This window comes from Phoxinus phoxinus, assembly GCF_949152265.1.
Source record: "Phoxinus phoxinus genome assembly, chromosome: 20".
NCBI lineage: Eukaryota > Metazoa > Chordata > Actinopteri > Cypriniformes > Leuciscidae > Phoxinus > Phoxinus phoxinus.
Genome location: NC_136895.1, coordinates 7,672,883 through 7,694,914, shown reverse-complemented (window position 1 = coordinate 7,694,914; position 22,032 = coordinate 7,672,883). Strand labels below are relative to the sequence as shown.

The window sequence follows — 22,032 nt, the reverse complement described above, 5'->3', positions numbered from 1 at the left end:
AGTTATTAAAATTCCCTATAGATCATTTGAGCTAATTCATACGGACCCAGAGTCCGAGGCATTAACCCTACAACTCCATGAACCACAGAGCAGCGAAGATCCGCAAAATCTGACAGGAGTTGAAGTCCCTCAAGAAGCAGCACAAGGAAGCCAGTGAGGAGCAACGCCCACCCCCGGGGGGAGTTGAGATCTGTCTTGAGGAAAAGGCTGATGACCTTACGCAGAGCAGAATGGCACCGAAGGCTTCGAAAGGAGAGATCCAGAAAGAGAGCTTCGTTCATTGCCAACCCCTTTGGCTTCACTAAACAGCTCCTGGGACAGAAGCGTGACAGAAAGTTGCTCTGTTCAAAAGAGGAAATTGACCAGCATCTGCACAGCACTTACAGTGACCCTCTCCGGGAGGAAGAGTTGGGCCAGTGCGACATTCTTGTAGATCCACCTCCAGGAGGTTGTGCGTAAGGCACGATCTAGCTCTGCCCCTGGACCAAGTGGAATCCCATACAAGGTCTACAAGAATTGCCCCTTGCTACTCAGGCGACTCTGGAAGATTATTCGAGTCATTTGGAGAAGAGGAAAGGTGGCACAGCAGTGGAGGTTTGCTGAGGGAGTCTGGATCCCCAAGGAGAAAGATTCCAAGAAGATCAACCAGTTCAGAATAATCTCATTGCTGAGCGTGGAAGGCAAGATATTCTTCAGTATAGTAGCAAGGCGTCTGACCAACTTCCTCTTAACTAACAACTACATAGATACATCTGTGCAAAAGGGAGGAATTGCTGGAGTCCCAGGTTGCTTAGAACACACGGGAGTGGTGACTCAGCTCATCCGGGAAGCTCGTGAACTAGGGCTGTCACTTTTTATTCGATATTCGAATATGCATTCGAACATGACGTGAAATATCCGTATTCGAACTATAAATAAACTATCCGGTTTTTAAAGTGCCATGTAGCGCGTTTATTTTATTTTATTGTTTGACATCTCATCCAGTAGAGGGCGCTCTAAACGTATTGTAGCGTAGGCCCATGCCAAATCAAGCGCGAATAATAGCCAAGCCAATACATTCTATGAATTACATTAGCCACCCTGTTTTGAAAATGGAAGAGAACGCACATGAGCGGACAATTACGACCCCAACTCACCTAAAAAGTAGTGTCTGGAAACATTTTGGGTTCTACGCCGTAGATGGTAAAATAACCGTTAAAGATAAGGTAGTTTGCCGAATTTGTAAAAAACGGTTTACATACGCATCCTCGACATCCAATCTTCGCGCTCACCTGTCGAGTTACCATCCAAATGAGGCAGCGGCGTCAGAGACACAGCAGACGGCCAGAGCATCGCCAGCCGTCCAACATCGCATGACTGCATACTTTCCTGCACAACCGGTCGGCACCTTGCCAGATGCACGGGTAAAGGCCATCACCGATAAGATGGCAAGGTTTATTTGCAGGGATATGAGACCTATAAGTATAATTTCGGGAGACGGGTTTCAGGACCTCATAATGGAACTGGAGCCACGATACACAATTCCATGTCGCACCACTATGTCAGCCCGCATAGTAAAGTTGTATGACACCACACGAGAAAACATTAAGACCTTACTGCAGGACAAGAAACTCGCTCTAACTACAGACGGGTGGACATCACTGGCCACACATGCTTACGTGACAATCACAGCTCACTTCATTTCAGACACATGGGACCTCGAGAATTTCGTTCTTTGTACGAAAGAGCTAAGGGGAAGTCACACAGCTGCCCATGTCGCAGAGAGCATCAGCAACACCCTGGACGACTGGGATATATCCCGTGAAGCAGTAATAGCGGTCACCACAGACAATGCGCAGAATTATGTGAAAGCCATACGCGATTTAGCCCTCATACATGTACCTTGCTTGGCGCACACTCTAAACCTAGCCGTGCGCAAAGGACTAGATGTGAAGGCTATTGATACTGCCCTTTCTCGCCTTAAACAGACGGCAGCTCATTTTGGAAAGTCTCCTGGTGACTGCTGCCTGTTAGAGGCAAAGCAGGAGCTTCTCGGACTAAAAAAGGAGAGACTGATAAATGACTGCGTCACGAGATGGAACACGACATATGACATGATCTGCCGTGCCTCCGAACAGCAAGCAGCCGTGGCCGCGGTCATTTTTGAAAAGAAAATGTCTCACTTGGAACTCAGCACTTCGGAGTGGTCTGTGGTTGAACAACTAAAAGACACACTGAAACCATTCAAAATTGCAACTCAGGCCCTCTTCACCGATGCCTACCCTACAGCATCCGCCGTCCTCCCTCTGCAACATGTTATGCTCTCTCAGCTGACCACTCCTAACGCAACACAGAGAGCAGCTATCAAAGAAATGAAAGGTAGGCTTGTCATTTTCGTTCTATTCCTTTTTAGCACAGGCTAATTCTTAATTCCATTAAAGGAGAACTCCGGTGCAAAATGAACCTTTGGTCTAATTACACATTGTGACCTAGTCAACCGTTATCTGAGATTTGTTTTCATGATTATCGAATGTAAATAGTTTTATCTCTAAAAACAGTTTAGCCTATAACGCTAGTATAACGCTAGTATATGGGGCATGGAGTAATGACAAATAAAAATCGCTTGTTAATACCACTAACAAGGCTCAAAATAGCCCCACACTAACACGGTAGCATAATGAGGGTCCCTACATGCAAACCGAAGCATTGAGAACTTTGACAGTGTCCAGACAGTTTAATAAGAAGATATTTTATACATACAGTCAACTTCACGTATACAAGCAGAATCCATCTTGGAAAAACAGACTCTATCAATCGATCTACGAACCACCGATCCAAATGCGCTGAACTGTGTAGAATCTCATATGGTCCAGCGCATTTGGATCGGTGGTTCGTAGATCGATTGATAGAGTCTGTTTTTCCAAGATGGATTCTGCTTGTATACGTGAAGTTGACTGTATGTATAAAATATCTTCTTATTAAACTGTCTGGACACTGTCAAAGTTCTCAATGCTTCGGTTTGCATGTAGGGACCCTCATTATGCTACCGTGTTAGTGTGGGGCTATTTTGAGCCTTGTTAGTGGTATTAACAAGCGATTTTTATTTGTCATTACTCTACGCCCCATATACTAGCGTTATACTAGCGTTATAGGCTAAACTGTTTTTAGAGATAAAACTATTTACATTCGATAATCATGAAAACAAATATCAGATAACGGTTGACTAGGTAACAATGTGTAATTAGACCAAAGGTTCATTTTGCACCGGAGTTCTCCTTTAATGTCGAAATATTTTTCGGGGGAATAAATAGAAAATTGACAGTTAATAACACAAGCTAAAAATAAAACAATTAGTTTCAGATACTGTTATGTTTAAAGGTATAATTGATAAATAATAATAATAATAATTGATTCATTCATTTTATTTCCATTCTTAGCGAGGATGGTCGACAATTTCAAACCGCGCTACAGTGAAAACAGCAACGAATGGATGCTTCTCAATAAAGCGGCCCTTCTGGACCCCCGGTTCAGCCGCTTGGTTCACCTTTCGCCTGGGCAGAAACACCTCGTAATTGAAAGCTTATCTCAGGAGCTGAAGGAAGCTGAGAGTGAGATCGACGGCGATTGTGCGCAAAAGAGGGAAGACGTGGCTCCGGCCTTAGGTGCCATGGGAAGCTTGTTTGGGGACATGTATAAATCGATCGACTCGCCCACACACAACACTAATGGTATCCAGGAGCTTAAAAACTACATGACTGAACCTCCTCTCCCCGCAGACAGCAACACGCTGCATTGGTGGAGAGACACAGGCTGCAACAAATACCCACTTCTCTCAACATTGACGCGCAAATACCTGTGTGTGCCAGGCACGTCTGTGCGCTCCGAACGCGTGTTCTCCACCGCGGGGAACATCGTGAATAAAAAGAGAGCCGCACTTGATCCAGACCAAGTCGATAGATTGGTGTTTCTAGCAAACAATATAAAAAAATGAATTAGGCTGCTATATGCCTTACTCCTGGCTGCTGTTTAAGTTGTAACGTTATTGTTTGTGCCGTGCTGTTCCGATTCAGTTTTTTTTCATGTAGCCTAATGTTGTGATTGGCTATGCATAGTGGCACTAAAGTTGATTACCAGCTGTTTCAAACATTAAGTAAAAAAAAAAAGTTCAGACAGGCTATGACTGTTAATAAATATGTGATTGAATCTCCGTTATGTTTTTTTTTTTTTGGGGGGGGGGGGGGGGGGGGTCGTAGATATTCGAATATATTCGAATACATTGCTTGATATTTGATATCCGTTCGAATTTGATTTCTCTCAAAAGTGACAGCCCTATCGTGAACGCAAGGGAGACCTCACGGTACTGTGGTTAGACCTAGCCAATGCATATGGCTCAATCCCCCACAAGCTGGTCCAGACCACCATGACCAAGCACCATGTGCCGCGTCATATTGTAGATCTGATCTTGGATTACTACAACCATTTCAGGATGCGAGTCTCTGCAGGAGGTGTGACATCCGATTGGCACAAATTGGAGGTGGGAATAATCACAGGCTGCACCATCTCTGTGATCCTATTTGCGGTGGCTATGAATATGATTGTCAAATCGGCAGAGCCGGAGTGTCGGGGGCCCCAAAGCAGAGGAGGGATCCGCCAATCAGAGCATTTATGGATGACCTGACAGTCACCACAGAGTCAGTGCCAGGAGGCAGGTGGATACTCCAAGGGCTGGAAAAGCTAATCCGTTGGGCTCGGATGGAGTTCAAACCAGCTAAGTCCCGTTCGCTAGTGCTGAAGAAGGGCAAGGTCACGGACAGGTTCAATTTCAGCATCAAAGGGGCAAGGATACCATCATTGTCAGAACAGCCGGTGAAAAGCTTGGGCAAGGTTTTTGACAGCAGCCTCAGAGACTTCGTATCAGTCCAGTCAACCTGCCAGGAGCTGGACAGCTGGTTAAGAGCAACAGACCGTTCTGGCCTCCCCGGCAAGTTTAAAGCGTGGATTTACCAACATGGTATATTGCCAAGAATACTCTGGCTGCTACTTGTGTATGAGGTTCCCATTTCCACAGTGGAGAACTTGGAAAGAAAGGTCAGCAGCTGTCTCAGGAGATGGTTAGGGTTGCCCAGGAGTCTCAGTAACATCGCCCTCTATGGAAACACCACAATGCTCCGGTTGCCTCTGAAATCCCTGGAAGAGGAGTTTAAAGTGACTCGGGCACGTGAGGTGCTGATGTATAGAGACTCCAAAGACCCAAAGGTGGCCCAGGCAGGAGTGCTGGTGAAGACAGGGAGGAAGTGGAGCGCCCAAGCCGCTGTGCTGGATGCACAGGCTCGACTGCGGCACAAAGAGCTTGTGGGAGTGGTGGCCCGAGGAAGAGCAGGCTTGGGGATGTTCCCAACACCACCTCGCCACAAAGAGGGGAAGGGGAGGGAGAAGCGCAGCCGAATACAAGAAGAGGTCAGAGCGGCGGTGGAGGAAGGAAGGACGAGCAGAGCAGCTGGAATGGGGCAACAGGGGGCCTGGACCAGGTGGGAGCAGGCCATGGACCGCAAGGTCACCTGGACGGAGCTCTGGCAAAGTGAGCCACACCGCATTACCTTCCTGATTCGGGCAGTATACGACGTCCTGCCTAGCCCAGCAAACCTCTGTACGTGGGGAAAAGCAGACACACCCACTTGCCAACTGTGCCCAGCTCGTGGAACGCTGGAGCACATTCTGAGCTCCTGCCCAACAGTGCTTGTCCAGGGTCGTTACACTTGGCGTCACAACCAGGTGCTGAAATCTATTGCAGACACCATCAGCAAAGAAATCAGCAAAGGCGGCCAAGGGAACAACACTACTTGCCCAATCATATTTGTTAGGGCAGGAGAACAGCCACAAGCAGGGAGGAAGGCCCCAGCAGGGATCCTGGCATCAGCCAAGGACTGGAAACTCTCTGTGGATTTGGAGAAGCAGCTGAAATTCCCCCAGCACATCATCAGCACAACTATGAGGCCAGATATTATTCTAGTCTCAGAGAGCACCAAGAATATAATCATCATGGAGCTGACCGTGCCATGGGAGGACCGCTTGGGAGAAGCCCATGAAAGAAAGATGACCAAATATGAACATCTGGTCACAGACTGCCGAGCACAGGGCTGGAAGGCGAGATGCATGCCTATCGAGGTTGGCTGCAGAGGATTTGTGGGGCGCTCCCTACACAAAGCCTTTACTGCGCTGGGCATTGCAGGAACAACAAGGAGCAGGGCCATCAAGAACACCACCGACGCAGCCGAGAAAGCCTCGAGATGGCTCTGGATTCGTAGAGGAGCACCATGGGGGCAAGCGAGTGCTACCTGAACACAAGTCGCGGTCAGATCAGCCGTGGCTGGGTCGCCTGGGCGAGGGTGTCTGATGTTGAAAGACCCGAAACACTCGAGGACCCCAGGTTACATCACTGATGATGTGTTCAGGTGCATCTGAAGATGTGTTTAAATAACTACTTGTTCTGGCAAGGCCAGTGACTCCCAGGAATAGACTGGTTGACAACCAGGAAGAGGCTGGTGACTACCCCGGGATTAATGAAGAACCATGACATACCTATGACACTTGTGTCAGTGAACACCGTGTCAATGTCAATGATCAAATACATACAGCACATCCATTCATGTGTTGCAAATGGACAAGGAAGATGTGTACCCCAAGACACGGAGACCTACCCTCGCCTCCACCAGCGAGACACGCACCATCGTCTTCAGCGTCCTCTTACACCTCAGCCCATCCAACAATCCCTGCAATAGAGAAATGGCCAGTGTTAGGTTTGAGACAGGCACTAATCACCGCAGGAGAATTAACAAAGCCTAGTTGTATGACTCGTTAAAATCAATAACTCCTTCTCCAAAATCCACTCCACCCTCCAAGGCCGCTAACAAAGCGAGCAAGACCCGTAGGGTTTAGTTAGTATATCCTTCGGATGAGACGTTAAACCGAGGTCCTGACTCTCTGTGGTCACTAAAAATCCCAGGATGTCTTTCGAAAGAGTAGGGGTGTAACCCCGGCATCCTGGCCAAATTTGCCCAGTGGCCTCTGTCCATGGCCTCCTCATCATCCTCCTATATATATACTAATTGGCTTCATCACTGTCTCCTCTCCACCAGTAAGCTGGTGTGTGGTGGGCGTTCTGGAGCAATATGGCTGCCGTCAAATCATCCAGGTGATGCTGCACATTGGTGGTGGTTGAGGAGATTCCCCCCTTCTATGTAAAGCGCTTTGAGTGTCGAGAAAAGCGCTATATAAATGTAATGAATTATTATTATTATTATTATTATTATTATTATAGTAGGGGAAAAGCAGTAGGCGAGCGAAAAAGTATGTACGAATCCTTTGCATTCATAAAAGAGTAGGCGAGAATTACCTGGGTGACGTACTAATCTCACGAGATTGGGACGTACGTATAGTGCGTTCGAATATGCCTACTATATAGTAGGAGAAAACTATGTGAAAGAAGTTTGAAACATTAATGCATTAATGCTAGCGTTTCAGCAACCCGATCTCACGGCAATTCGTACGAATTTTACGAGGTGGCTAATTCGTACCAATTCATACGACCTCACTCGTACGAATTTGTACGTTTTTTGCTAAATCGTACATATTTTACGATTTGCCAAAATCGTATGAATTCATACGAATGACCTACTCCTGACCCCGCCCCTAAACCCAACCGTCACGTGGGTTTAGACAAATCGTACAAATTCGTACGAGTGAGGTCGTACAAATTCATACGAATTAGCCACCTTTTAATCACTCGTACAAATTCGTACGAATTGGTCGTGAGATAGCGTTGGTTTCAGACATTGACAGTATATAAACTGGACACAGCGACCCCATAGGTTTCAACGGAGAGAAGTGAAGTCAATTAGAAGCACTCACTTCCTGATCGCCAGGAGAACTGCGCAGACTCAAACTGAGCTTGAACACGTAGATGTTTCGTCAGCAACCTGTAGGTATTCTAGTAGCTGTGCCGAGAGAAATCTGAATCATTTAAACACCCACCCCCCCTGTCATTTATATTGTAGTTGTATTGTAGTCAATTTGCCATAGACTTGTAAATGTATTTTCTTGTTCGTATTTTAATGCTTTTTTTTTTTACATCTTGGCCAGGGGACTACAGATGAAAAATAGCCTTTTGGCTAATTCTGGCTTTTTTTAACCATGTTTGTTCATGTGTTTTATGAAATTGCACTGTCCCCTTTTAAATATACCAATAAATCAAATCAAATCAAATCACACGTTTGTGTCTGTCATTGTATTTTTGTGAATGGCATTTTACACATCTGTGACTACTTGTCTGCAGCTTCAAATTCAGAATACAGGTTTGTGACTATTCTCTGCGAGTACAAATTTCAACATTCAACTTCAGATTTTTATTTTACATGTTTTCACATCCGAGCTGTGAGTATAAATGTTGGCATACAAGTAATATTTATTGTACAAGTTCTCAAATTCACATCAACGTGCTCTCGAGTTTTGCTACTCATTTACCTTCATATCTGAAAGCCACTAAATATGAAACAATGATAGGAGTACTCAAACTTACCGGTAATTGGATTAAATAGTATTTAACACAGCATAATTAAATGTTTTCATATACTTTTCAAGTGTGTTTTCAAGAGAGTCTTCGGATTAGAATTTTTACTGAAATGTGATTTTGACATTTCTAAATAACCTATTAGGTTTTTGTTTTTCCCCAAGCAGATATTTCGATATACTGGGAAATGATTTAGACCTAATACCTATTAACTTCACACCGCATGGCGCCACCTTGTGGAATAATAGAACCATTACAGTTAATAGGAAGACATTATTCAAACAAGAGTGAGAAAAAAGTGGTATTGTTGATTTGATAGATGAAGCGGGTCGATTTATTCAATATAATCCCTACATGGAGAAGTTTGTGATAAAATGTTCCTTTAGAGAATGTAATAGGCCTAGTTTGTGTTGAGAAATCATTAGAACAACTAGGCCTAATACAAAACACTCTCATATTGAAATGTATTTAAGTTGCCTGAGCTGAAGATTGGCTAAAAATACATTTGGGACAATTTTTTGATAATGAAACATTTAGAAACAAATACTGTAATTATATTAAATGGGCAAATTTACCAAAAATGAAGAAAATTCAGTTTAAAGTCATTAATAATAATGTTTATCCTGCTGCTGAAATTTTACGGAAAACCAGGCCTACACACAAAATGATATAGGTTACGACTGGAGATATTTGTGTATATTTGTATATGCATATTATTGTTCCCTATTGAATTTGTATACTGATGTTGTTCAATAAAAAAAAATAAAAAATAAAAAAAATTATGTACATATAGCATTTTAAATGACGTATGGGGTCTATTACGTCAGTGTAGTGGTAGTGAGCAAGGATTCGGTTTGATTGACAACTGCTTTCTACCAATAGCGTACAGACTCAGAATACCATCGGCCCAATCAGGAAGAGGTGGGCGTGACCAGAGGATTAGTGCGGAATCAAGCTGTGTTGTTGAACTGGCTACTGTTATATTTATATCATATTTCCAGAATAACGCAGTTTAGTGTCGCAATGGTTTCGCACTCGCTGGCTTTACCGATGATCTGCTTCACCACGTTGTGGGGTCTGGTCGGGATTGTCGCCCCGTTTTTTGTCCCGAAAGGACCAAACAGAGGGTGAGGAATGATGCTGGAACAGGCCGAGTCCATCCATCTTTAAACGCATCCATTTAAATATCATTGCGGTGTTATTCCTTATTGCATTATTAAATTGATTTTTAGTTTCAAGTGTTTTATCATTACAGTGTCATCATAACCAGTTTGGTGCTGACCGCCGTTTGCTGCTATATATTGTGAGTATAAAACATTTAGGAAAATACTGTCAAATATATCCTTATAGACGTTTATTCATATTTGGTATTTGGATTAAAATATTAACCCTCTATGCATGCATGATAATGTATGATATCAGCGTTATAAATTAACAGTTTGCAGTGCATTTTTTGCAGTTGTTGGTGATATTGTAACTAAAATGTATGTAATAATATACAGTTTATTCTGAATGTTTAATATTGTATTGCAGCTGGTTAGTCGCAATACTGGCCCAAGCAAATCCTCTATTCGGACCTCAGCTTAAAAATGAGACCATATGGTATCTGCGGTACTTCTGGGAGTAGATGGAGGTAAACCTGCGCTCATGTCAGATTCGTTGTTGAAAACTGGATTTATGAGGATACAATAATGATTATTTCTTATTCTCATGTCTTGCAGGTGTCGTTTGGAAGATTCAGAATATTTATCTCAACCGGCTTTACTATTACAATCAATAAACCCACAAAACAGTGAAGGATCTACTTCAAGGGAACAATATGCGTGTGTTATGAAACATGTCTTAACATTAAACAACAGTTACAATGTGTTACTTAACATAATGAGTCAAATATTTGGAAAATACTACTGAAAGCATTCTAATTATGTACAAATAGTGATAATGTGAGGAATTATGAAGAAATTATTTGTCTGAGAGTAATATGACTGTATGAGTTATGGTTTTGTTTTGTTCAGTAAGGCACATGTTGAAGAATGTGTGACTTTAACCTATTTTTATTATGTTGTCCTCACTTGCATGTCACACTGTATTATCGTTTTTATTTATTTTTTGTATGTGAATGGCGTTCTATTGATGTTTTATGTCATCAGATGTAGATTTTGAAGCTGTCATCATGTTAATGAAAAAACAGGAAACTTAAGTAAATAAAGTGGAGTATTGAAGCGACTGAAGTTCTGTGATGTTGTTATGATGGCGTGACCTGCTGTATATAAAGTATGGAGAATGTTTGATTTATGAATATGTGTCAGACAGGCCACATGTTTATATCAGTGTTGTTCAATGACAGTGTACAACAACAAGAATTGATTAAAAACTAGTACGACTCATATGGAAGGGATCTGATGTTAATACTTAGACATGCAAAAATACCTTGACATTATGCGATTCATCTAAGGTGGATTAATTGTGACCTGTTTGGAAGAATTGAAAAACATGTTTTATATGTGTATTCATACCATAATAATAACTACAAACTTTGACTGAAAATTTATATTTATATGTTAACATTGATAACAGAGTGAATCAAAAAGTTAGTGATTTGTCCTTTTCTTTTAAGTTCATTAACCAACCTCTGATGTAAATCAGAATATCACAAACTTTCATATGAAAAAAAAAGTATCTGAAAATTCGATTAAGACTATGTACTTAACATCTTTAATAAAGAAATTAAGTTATATAAGTAGGCTATATAGGCTACTAGATCTAGTTTATTCGTGTAGGATTTATTAGCGACATCCGCAGGTCTTTCAGTGAGTGGGCGGGGTCACCGCAGGGATCCGATGCTATGATTGGTCGATATTTCTCTGAAGGCTCATGGGTAGTGTATTTTTTAACCAGGAATTGCGCTATTAAACATGGTTTAAAAATGAAATAACGTGAACTGACTGCTTAAACTGAAGTACATATCATGAATAAACGATCTAGGAGCTCATGGTACATCTGTCTTTACAGACTTTATAAGTTGTCTTGTCGCTCAAAGTTAAGTCCCCTATGGAGAAAATTAAACGGATTTATACTTCCGGAGTCTGACTGCGCTGAAACTACCAAATTAATATTTACAATAAGCGACAGAACGTTTTAAGAAGGTTCCCAGGCAACCCCAGGACAACCTCCTCATTTATATTCAAAAGCTAAACCTGTGTTTTTGCATACGGACTTTTTTCAGTCAGTGACGTCACGTGAAGACCCATTTCTGCTTGCAGGAGAAAGTGAGCAGAACACGCTCCTGTGCTTATCACAACACAAGCAGGACTGTGTCTCTCCTTCAGACACAATCATAATACACATTAATAACGAGACACATTGTGTTTGACAAAGTTTGTCTGGACATCTGCAGCAACCAGGTATGCATAACTCAGCAGCATTTGCGTTATATTGATTTATGTATGCAATATGTTGCCTATATTTAATGTAGTGTGTATTTAGTGTGTATGCTTCTACATAGGCTACTAAAGTGGTCTACTATATAGGCGAGGTTAACATGAAGTGAGTGCATAACATGAAGTGTTTACTAGTTGCTTTAGTTTTCCTAAATATGTTTTTCTACATTGTCAGCATTTTGAGTTGATAAGTGTGTTGATTATTAACTGCTTGGTATATAGTTCACCTTATCCTTGGCTTTAACTATCTGTTTTTTCTCCCTTTTTCTACAGTCGGATCCTAACCAGTGGCATGTTTGCAATTCGCAGTTTCAATCTTCTGTGCAGGAGATCAGCAGTGTCAACATGGAGAAATACAAGTCAGAGTGCTGCTGGGAAAAGGCTGGATATAAGTGGGATTTATCCCCCCATCGCCACTCCATTCACCCAGAGTGAAGATGTGGACTATCAGAGACTTGAAGACAATCTTAAGAAGTACAGCAACTTACCTTTCAGAGGCGAGTTAAGTTTGCAGTCATTCATTGTATGACACGTGCAGTCAAATCAAACGTAGCCTACAAAACAGCACGTCATGTAATTAAATGTTATATGAAAATAAAAACTACACAATATACAGTAATAATGTAGATTTTGTGTGACTCATCTGTATGCAGACAATAGTAAACAGATGTTAGTGAACCGTTGCAGGTTAAAGTCCACCTTAAAGTTTTACAGTGCTCGACCTAGTGGACTTTTTGAAAATTACATGTCAATATTTTTCCTCATCCTAAAGTTATTTGACATCTTGTGTTATATGACAACTCTTCCACTGGCAGGTCTTGTAGTGCAGGGATCTAATGGGGAATATCCATACCTGAGCGCGGAGGAGAGGGTGGAGGTGGTGAAGAGCGTCAAACAGGCCCTGCCAGAACACAAGCTGCTCATGGCTGGATCGGGCTGTGAATGTAAGGCTCTCTTCTGCCTGTATTATATATTTTATATATATATATATATATAAAATCAGGGTTGTATGTTCACTTTTTTTTGCACTGGCGCTATGGATGTTGAACGTTTTGTAGCACAGGTATGCATTTGTTGCAGAAAAATAAAACGTACATGAATTAATGGTCCTTACTGGGCACACAAAATAAAAACTTTAACAATCTTTTTTTTTTCAGACAAACATTTGCCTTATTTGCCTAAAATGGCAGACTCTAGTAAGGCAACAGCTCTTGCTTAACATTAAGTCAATTCTGTTTACAAAGGCCAATATCACTAATCACGATGCAAGCAACATGCACTATTGAGATCACACGTGTTTTGTCTGCCACAAGTGAGACTCATAGAAGTCATACAACTTATGATCTTCCAGGAAGTCCTTTTATATGGATAAAAACATCCAGATATAATAACTACACAACAAAATAATAAACGCAACACTTTTGTTTTTGTTGTCTCGGGTGTTTTCATAAGAGTAAAGTATATTTATAATGCAATGCTAATCGACAGCCTTTATCACTGTATAGAATAAAATAATAATAATCTATGATAAGAAGCCACATCCGCTCACAAAAGACAGTTATTTCAAACACTCGACTGACGTTGTGAAGTGAGTTTGTAATGTTTAAATGTCCTCTTTTGTTGCCCATCAGGATTGTAAACGCTTCTCATTACAAGTTTGGAGAGATGTTCGGTGCGTGTGGCTTTTTCAAATCGCAGTGCTTTCAGAGATGGAGCATTTGCTGCGAAACCGATCGACCCGCTCTGCGCTTTACCATGAATCACGCTTTAAAATGTTGCGGTTTCTTAAATCGCAATTTTGGCTCGATTTCAGCTTAAAGGGATACTTCACCGATTAGCATTAAGCTTTCTGTCAGTAGAAACCCGGTAGTATTTTCGAATGACCGTGCTTCCCTCCCTCATGTCCCCCTGAGTCGAGAGATTTCTGTATTGTGTCTCTGGGGAAAAAAATCAGATGACGCAAAAATCATAATTTAGCGCATCAGAGGCTTCATTGGCCAGAGGCGAGAGACTACAGCCAGTAGTAGGAGCGAGTGCCGCATGTTTTCAACCCACCCATAGGGGGCTTTCGCAAAACGGATATAAATCTGATCAGTATTTAAATTAAAGCAACACTATAAGATTTTTTTACTTTAAAATAATGTTTCCAAAATAGTTTCAGCCGTTCATCAAGTCGTAACAGGGTGAAAGGCACTTCTGCCTTCGCTTTGCGGTCCTATATCTGCTATAAACACACTGTGTAAGTTTACCAGATCGGGTCGCGTTTCTGTAGTTTGACTTGCTTTACGTCAAGCGTTACAATAGTCATTATTTAGTTTTTCTTCGTTTCTGATGTCGCAATACATCATACTTTCATGAAATCATGCAACATACTCGACCTTGTCTGTGGACATCGTTCATTCCAGAGCCGGCGCTAAACAGCGAGCGTGCGCGCGACAGTAGGCGGCGCTAGGCTAAATTATTTACGACAGCGGTAATGGACAATTCTGCTTCCAACCTGTAGTGCGACCGCAGAGGAAAAGTTATTTAGTGTTGCTTTAATTTATCAACTAAATCGTCACGGAGACTCACGATAAAACGGCGTCTTTTCAGTTTTGAGTTAATAGTTCCGATACTGGCCTCTGTAACCGGTAGGCGTGGCTTGGCCTCGTAGGGCAGCGAAGCAAGTGCATTGTGGGAGTTGTTGTCTTTCATCCACATGAGCCAAAAATACATTTTCAGGCTTGTCTAGAACTTCTAAAATAATTTCACATTTCTACTACATAAATGACCCATTTTAAATACACATTCATATTTCCAGAGGTGAAATATCCCTTTAAGTATCCATATAACAAACTCTCACTTCACACAAGCGGCCCTGCCTCACACACATGCTAAACCGTATCGCACGCGTGCTACTCTGGTGAATTTATTCATCGCACAGACCAGTTTTTTTTGTAGCACATGCTCTGTATATAATATATACGGTTTACACACTAGATGCCAGTTGTTGTGCCCTTCTGTGTCTGTTGTTGTAGCCACCAGAGGCACGGTCCTCATGAGCCAGAGAATGGCTGAGGCCGGGGCCGATTGCTTGCTAGTGGTAACACCGTGTTTTTACCGAGGCCGAATGGACAGCCGAGCTCTTATAAACCACTACACCAAGGTAAGTCTCGAGTAATTGTTTTTCATTTTTCGTTCCAATCAGTTGATAATATGTATAAAGTGGAGAGAATATTGTCATGAATAATCATCCATTTAATCGAGGGCTGTTCTCTCCGTCGTGATCAAATGAAACTGTGGACGTTATGCATATCTTTTTGCGCTCATTTGCATTTTACTTAGTTCAGTTGTGGTTGAGCTTCACACTCCGTCTTATTAAAATGCGTTGTTGCTTTCCTCTTTCCCGAGGTGGCAGATTCCAGTTCGGTGCCGGTTGTGTTGTACAGTGTCCCAGCAAACACTGGCCTGGACCTTCCTGTGGACGCGATCATACAACTCTCCCAGCACCCGAATATTGTCGGCCTCAAAGATAGTGGTGGTGATGTAAGAGCGACTATTAGTCAGATTTAGTACAGTAATATATAATTTCCATAATAATAATAATGTATAATTAACATTTCAGTTCGAGCTGTATTTACAGGTGAAACTCGAAAAATTAGAATATGGTGCAAAAGTTCATTTATTTCAGTAATTCAACTTAAAAGGTGAAACATATAATATATAGACTCATTACATGCAAAGTGAGATATTTCAAGCCTTTATTCGTTATAATTTTGATGATTATGGCTTACAGCTTATGAAAACCTTTTCACAATATTCTAAATTTGAATTTGGGGTTTTCATAATCTGTAAGCCATAATCATCAAAATTATAACGAATAAAGGCTTGAAATATCTCACTTTGCATGTAATGAGTCTGTATAATATGTTAGTTTCACCTTTTAAGTTGAATTACTGAAATTAATCAACTTTTGCACCATATTCAAATTTTTCGAGTTTCACCTGTATGTATATAATATATATATATTTTAATATATATAATATTATACACTCAGACCAGTGCTGGGTATTAACTGATTACATGTAATCTGAATTACATAATCAGATTCCAAAAATGAAGTACTTGTAATTAGATTACATTACATTTTAAAATACTCGTAATCAGACTACAGTTCATTTTTTATTGATTACATGTTATTTTCACAATGGCAGTAAATGATTCACAATTAATTTATTCTTCCAACTATTTCCTTTTTATCTTTTAAATGTTCCTTTCTAAAACGTCCACTGCTTATATCCGTTTAGAAGGTTACACACACACACACACACACACACACACACACACACACACACACACACACACAGACCATCAGACACTGGTCATGTGACTATCACTGAAAACTGAGACCCACAGCATTTGATCACAGAAAACAAGTGTTTTCTCAACATTGCAACAGTGCATATCTAATCAGCTCCTGACGAACACATTCATTATTATTTGAATTCTCACACAGTGAGTAAATTACCCAAGACTACTGTCTTTGGAAGGATTTTGTCTTTCAAACACATTCAAATCTTCAAATTCACATAATTTCATATTTACATGCAATGCACGGATTCCCCAACTTATTTTTTCAGCTGAAACTCTTTGACCTAATATATTTACTTATATAGATTTTAAATTAATAAATTGGGCCAATAATAAAATGAAGTCGATAATAAATAAATAAATAAAATTAAGTTTCTGTTAATGGACAGATGACACACAGATAGACAAATAAAATGTATTTTGATTGTTTTTATTTTAAAATTATTTATTTTAATAAAATAAAAAAATGATTTAATTCCTTATTAATAGCTTTTAATTAAACTCACAAACCCTCTCCAGTTCCATCACCAACCCAGGTCTGTAATAATAACAATAATAATAATAATAGTAACCCTGATGTAATGTAATATTTAATGCACTTCATGTTGTTGATAACAAAAAATTGAATATATTTTCTTTCTCTTTGTATTTTATAAAGAACAAGTTTATATTCAAATCAATGTAATAAACAAATCAGTTAAAAAGCAATACAAAAGTTGTCAGATTATAATACCTTAAAATTGTTTAATATAATGGATTATGTTACTATATTCACCAAATTTTTGTAATGTAATTTGTAATCAGTAAAGTGACAGAAAACAAAGGACATGGACTCTGGGAGTGTGTTAATTTCTCGCAAAAAAAAAAAAGTAATTTAAAAAGTAATCGCTGTGTTCAAAGTTAAAAGTTTTGTGCCATTTTTAATTGCCCTCGCCTCTACTAACCACTACATGTATGTGTAAAAATACTGTTCACGATCTCCCTTATTTTACAGTCTTCTATCACCTTAAAACACATTCATCTCTGATAATTGATAGATCACCAGAATAGCTCTGATCGTGCAGAAAACCAGATCTCAGGGTTTCCAGGTGCTTGCAGGATCAGCGGGCTTCCTCGTGCCGGCATACGCCGTAGGTGAGAATCTCTTCCTTATCATCTTTACACAGTCGAAGTATTAATACTCTTATAAACAATATACTTGGATGCACCCTGTCATAAAATATGTACCGTATGTATAAATGTATGCATGTTTAAAAAAAATAGATAATCAGACATTCAGAATAAATGAGATTAATTGCAAAACATACAGTATAAACTTGCAGTTGTACTTCAAAAATTAATAAAAAAATTCACTTTACTGAAGGTGACTAAGAATGCATATTGTGTAGATAAAAAAAAAAAAAAAAAGTATGAGATTGCACAACTGATACTATACGGTTTATCTACACAAATTAGTGCAAATTCATCATAATGTAAAGGTAGAACATGTCGTACAATTTGCAACCATAATGAAAAACCAAATCATGCAAATTCGTTCACCATCCACCATTGATTCGTGTACATTCACAGAACATGACAATGGAGTAACAGTACAAATAAGGTCCTTAATAGAAACATGTCAGTCCTGATACAATATTCACTGCATTTTCCTCATAATGGCAAGGTTTGATAACTTCCACGGAGAGTAAGCTATGGTTAATCACGTGTCAGCTTGTGGGAGAGCGGCTGGAGTCTGTCAATTAATCAACACAATCAAAGTGGCTTTAATGTCTGTCAGAAAGCCTGGCGAGTTCTGGGCCATTATAATGTGCATGGGTGGTGTCGGCCTGTCAATCAAGCTGTTGTTTATGTTGGAGTGGTTTATACGCTGTCAATCAGATTGTAGAGGAAAAGTAGGGGTATTGAATCGCGAAATATTTTTCACTTGGACATTTTGGGCGGTGTTTGTTGCATGCATGTTACTAATGTGGTTAAAAGGAACCAATTATGCAAAATTCACTTTTACTGGGTGAACATAAATATCGGCAGTGTTTGTACACAACCACCCTATAATGGTAACAATCCATCCACTCCTCTTTATTTTAATCCCCATAAATCATAATCATAATCAGTGTCTCAGAACAACTTGCCGTTTCTATGCGATGTGACAGTGCACAAGCCCCGCCCACGGGTGCTGACAGACTCCGCCCTATTAGCGTAGCTCCTCCCCTCAGTGATCTGAACACAGTCCGCCATGTATTAACAGCAACATTCAAATAAGAAATGTATTCTTATTAAAGCTACTAAAATTATTCAATCAAGAGCAGTGAGGGATTTTCCTGTTTTTCTTTTGTTGTTTGATTCATATTAACCGCATATATAGCATTAAATACTGTATATTACACTACTTTCACTTTAATACACAGATCTAATATACACATGCGATTTTTTTTACTTCCTGTTTACGTTCACAGACATAACCGACTGTAGCCGCGTTTCCATTAAAGATTTGCGCAAAACTTTTGCTATTTTTTATTTAAATTTTTTTAAAATATCGATACAAAACTATTGCGAAATGACGGCGTTTCCATTAACCGATGTTATGCGACTAAAACTTCATTTTTTCCTCTCGCGATATGTCATTTAAAATATCATGGCATTATTATTATTAACGGAAGGAGAAATATGTGTGTTATCCAATCATTAATGGCTGTGATATACTGTGAGCGGCACATATGAGGAGTTTCTCACTCATTTCTGCCTCGAGGTCTTGATTGTGGCATTTCTTTGAGGTTTAGAATCCAGTTTTCCTGTAATTATTTAGTATTTTATGAATTTAATAAACAACTTGTCTCGTATTCTGTCCGAACACACCGCGTCATCTACGTCCGGTGACTGTAAATGCGCAAAAACTGTTTCCATTGCAGTTTTGAGAAATGTTTATTTTTCGAATTGCCTGAAAAAACATCTCATGCGAGCGTAAAAACTTTTTTGCGATAAATGGAAGTTTTTGCGCAATTGACGTGTTTCCATTGAGCGTATTTTAAATTCGCAATTTCAATTTGCGCAATTTGAAGGGTAATGGAAACGCGGCTTGTGTTTACCGGTATGTGAACCTTGTGTGTGTTTGACAGTTTAAGCGCAATAAGACGTGAAAGAGAACTTCGTTTAATACGGGACATGCCGTCTGACATCCAGCTTTCTGTGCGCTTGCTTCAGATGTGTGCGCTCAGAAAACCATACATCAGAAGTTTAGACGGATATGGCTTTAAAACACATGCAGATATGATAATCAAAACCAAACAGATGTGTTAGTTAGGGAGGCACTAGAGTATTGGAGGCACGACCTGTAAAGGCTCCGCCCTCTTCTGGAAAGTGGGCGGGGAGCAGAAGCTAATTTGCATTTAAAGATGCATGCACAAAAACAGCATGTTTTTCCTTCCACTCAAAAATTGGCATTTACAACATGGAATAATAAACGATCTGTCTAACACTTTATTTTACAGTGTCCTTGTTACATATGTTGCTTGTAATTACAGTAAAATTATGCATAATTACATTCAACTAACCCTTAACCAAATCCTAATCCTACCCTAACCCTATAGTAAGTACATGTACCTATACCATTAACATTACTCAGTACTGAACTGTATACTTACACTAGCTAAGTTTCGATCCACTTGTCAATCGAATTATCTGAAGTTCGGTAAAAGCTGGTGAAAGTGTCTTTAAAGCGAATAAAAACCTCTGCGTAATGACGTCACATGCTGTTTTGCGATCAAATTGGTATATCGAAGTGATTTGAGACATTTGAAGGTGTTTCCATTCATTTTCGCACTGAATCGCACAACATTCAAGGCAACATTTGCGAACAAAGTTTTGCTAGACAAAATGCAATTCATTATTTATTCGGCAAATAACGTTTCCATCAGCGTTTATCGCATATGCCGTATATCGATCAAGATCAAATCCGATGAGACCGAAGGCATTTCATTTGAGTCGATATTCATGAAATTCAATCGAATTTTACGGTTTCCACAAGGCATTTTTCATTCGATATCACTTAATTCAGATAAAAACGTGTGGATGGAAACATAGCTAATGTAACAATGACAGCTTAAAATAAAGTGTATCCATGATCTGCTTGGTATTTTGAGCTGAAACTTCACAGACTTGTATTACATCTTGTACAAAGAGGCATAATAGGTCTCCTTTAAAGGGCGATTTCTCTCTGTTTGTTGCAGGGGCCGTGGGAGGCGTGTGCGCCCTGGCGAATGTCCTGGGTCAGCAGGTGTGTGATCTCGCACAGCTGTGTGTTTCAGGACGCTGGGACGAGGCCAGAGAGCTCCAGTATCGCCTCATCGAACCCAACACAGCAGTGAGCATCACGTCGCCACGGCAACGCCGCACATTTATACCACAGATGCATTTACTGCCATATAGGCATGATAAACATTGGAAGCAACCCTTCCCCCAAGAGCTGTTGAGCTTTGCTTCAAAGGCCAAGAGAAAGATTTGCACTACGGTGCAAACACGCTTTTTAAAAAAAGACCATAATTGTCTGATTCTAAAGGGTTTGATCAGAACAAACAGCCTCTTGAATGATGACCTTGTTTAAAGGAGAACCTATGATTGGTTTTGACTGTATTCAGTAAAGCACAATGTCTCGCTCTGGTTTTTTGTAGGTAACTCGACAGTATGGCGTTCCAGCTTTGAAGCAAGCAATGGAGTGGTTTGGATATCATGGTGGCGTGTGCCGGTCCCCTTTACAGCCGCTATCAGAGGCAGATTTAGCACGGCTTCGGCTGGATTTCTCCTCCAACGGATGGCTGTAGAAGTAGAGAGGCCAACAGAATCAAAGTGTCACAGTAAACCCAACGTTTAATTATTCTTTTTGTGATTTTCATTAATTTAAGCTCATTTTCTCATGAGATTTGGAAAATGTCCTCAGTTCATTTAGTTTTTGCATAGTTTTAGTGTTTCCATGATTATTTCCATGCATCACAGTATTGTTTCTCTATGCATGGTGCGACACATCTTTAAAAGCCATTCCCGATGTGACATTACGTATATATTTACTGTTATCACTCTCTAGAAGAGTGAACTTATCTTTCATTGCTAGATTTGGATGGACTTCAAAATGTATCATGCAACTGTATGTACAGCTTATACAGTTGTAAATAAAGCAAAACAACACTATATTTTGAAAAATACAGTATGCAATACTTATTTTAGTCAGAAAGGAAACAATCCTTTCAATATTTCTTACATTATTGTTTTAGAAACGGAAACACTTTTTATGATTTTGACTGGACAATATTATGTTGTTTTGAGGTAAAAATGCTTTGCATATTTTGAAAGTACAATATTTGTATTCAAACACCTATTCTCCAAACCTATATTATAGAGACAATATTATATCATTTTTCAAATTAAAACAATATTTTCAATACTTTTAATTTAAATACAATATTTGTGAAACGAAACAGTATTTTGAATATTTTTTCTCACATTTGTGATTTAATGATGAATCCGAGGGTTCAGTTTCATGTGTGACCACAAGTGGGCGCTCTACTCCACCGAGCAGCGTTTAAATTGTCTGATGAGGTGCAAACCTGTCTTTTTTTTTAAGATATAAAGGATAAAAAGCATTGGTATACAAGTCGTGCATCTCTAAATGGTAGATTGTTGCAGAATGAGAGAGAAGGAGAGAAAAAA

The 22,032-nt window shown here is 40.0% G+C and overlaps 2 protein-coding genes across 2 annotated transcripts; both read left to right on the top strand.

Moving 5' to 3' along the window:
* Positions 1 to 9,471: 9,471 nt before the first annotated feature.
* On the top strand, positions 9,472 to 10,771 carry atpv0e2 (ATPase H+ transporting V0 subunit e2). The gene is made up of 4 exons (XM_079593083.1): positions 9,472 to 9,672; positions 9,801 to 9,848; positions 10,079 to 10,178; positions 10,267 to 10,771. Exons 1-3 carry the CDS (start codon positions 9,569 to 9,571, stop codon positions 10,170 to 10,172), a joined length of 246 nt encoding a protein of 81 aa, XP_079449209.1. The 5' UTR covers positions 9,472 to 9,568; the 3' UTR covers positions 10,173 to 10,178; positions 10,267 to 10,771.
* A 648-nt stretch (positions 10,772 to 11,419) lies between these two features.
* Positions 11,420 to 21,797, top strand: hoga1 (4-hydroxy-2-oxoglutarate aldolase 1). The gene is made up of 8 exons (XM_079593082.1): positions 11,420 to 11,949; positions 12,259 to 12,482; positions 12,801 to 12,929; positions 15,003 to 15,130; positions 15,376 to 15,510; positions 17,373 to 17,469; positions 20,559 to 20,692; positions 21,000 to 21,797. Exons 2-8 carry the CDS (start codon positions 12,278 to 12,280, stop codon positions 21,147 to 21,149), a joined length of 978 nt encoding a protein of 325 aa, XP_079449208.1. The 5' UTR covers positions 11,420 to 11,949; positions 12,259 to 12,277; the 3' UTR covers positions 21,150 to 21,797.
* Positions 21,798 to 22,032: the final 235 nt, after the last annotated feature.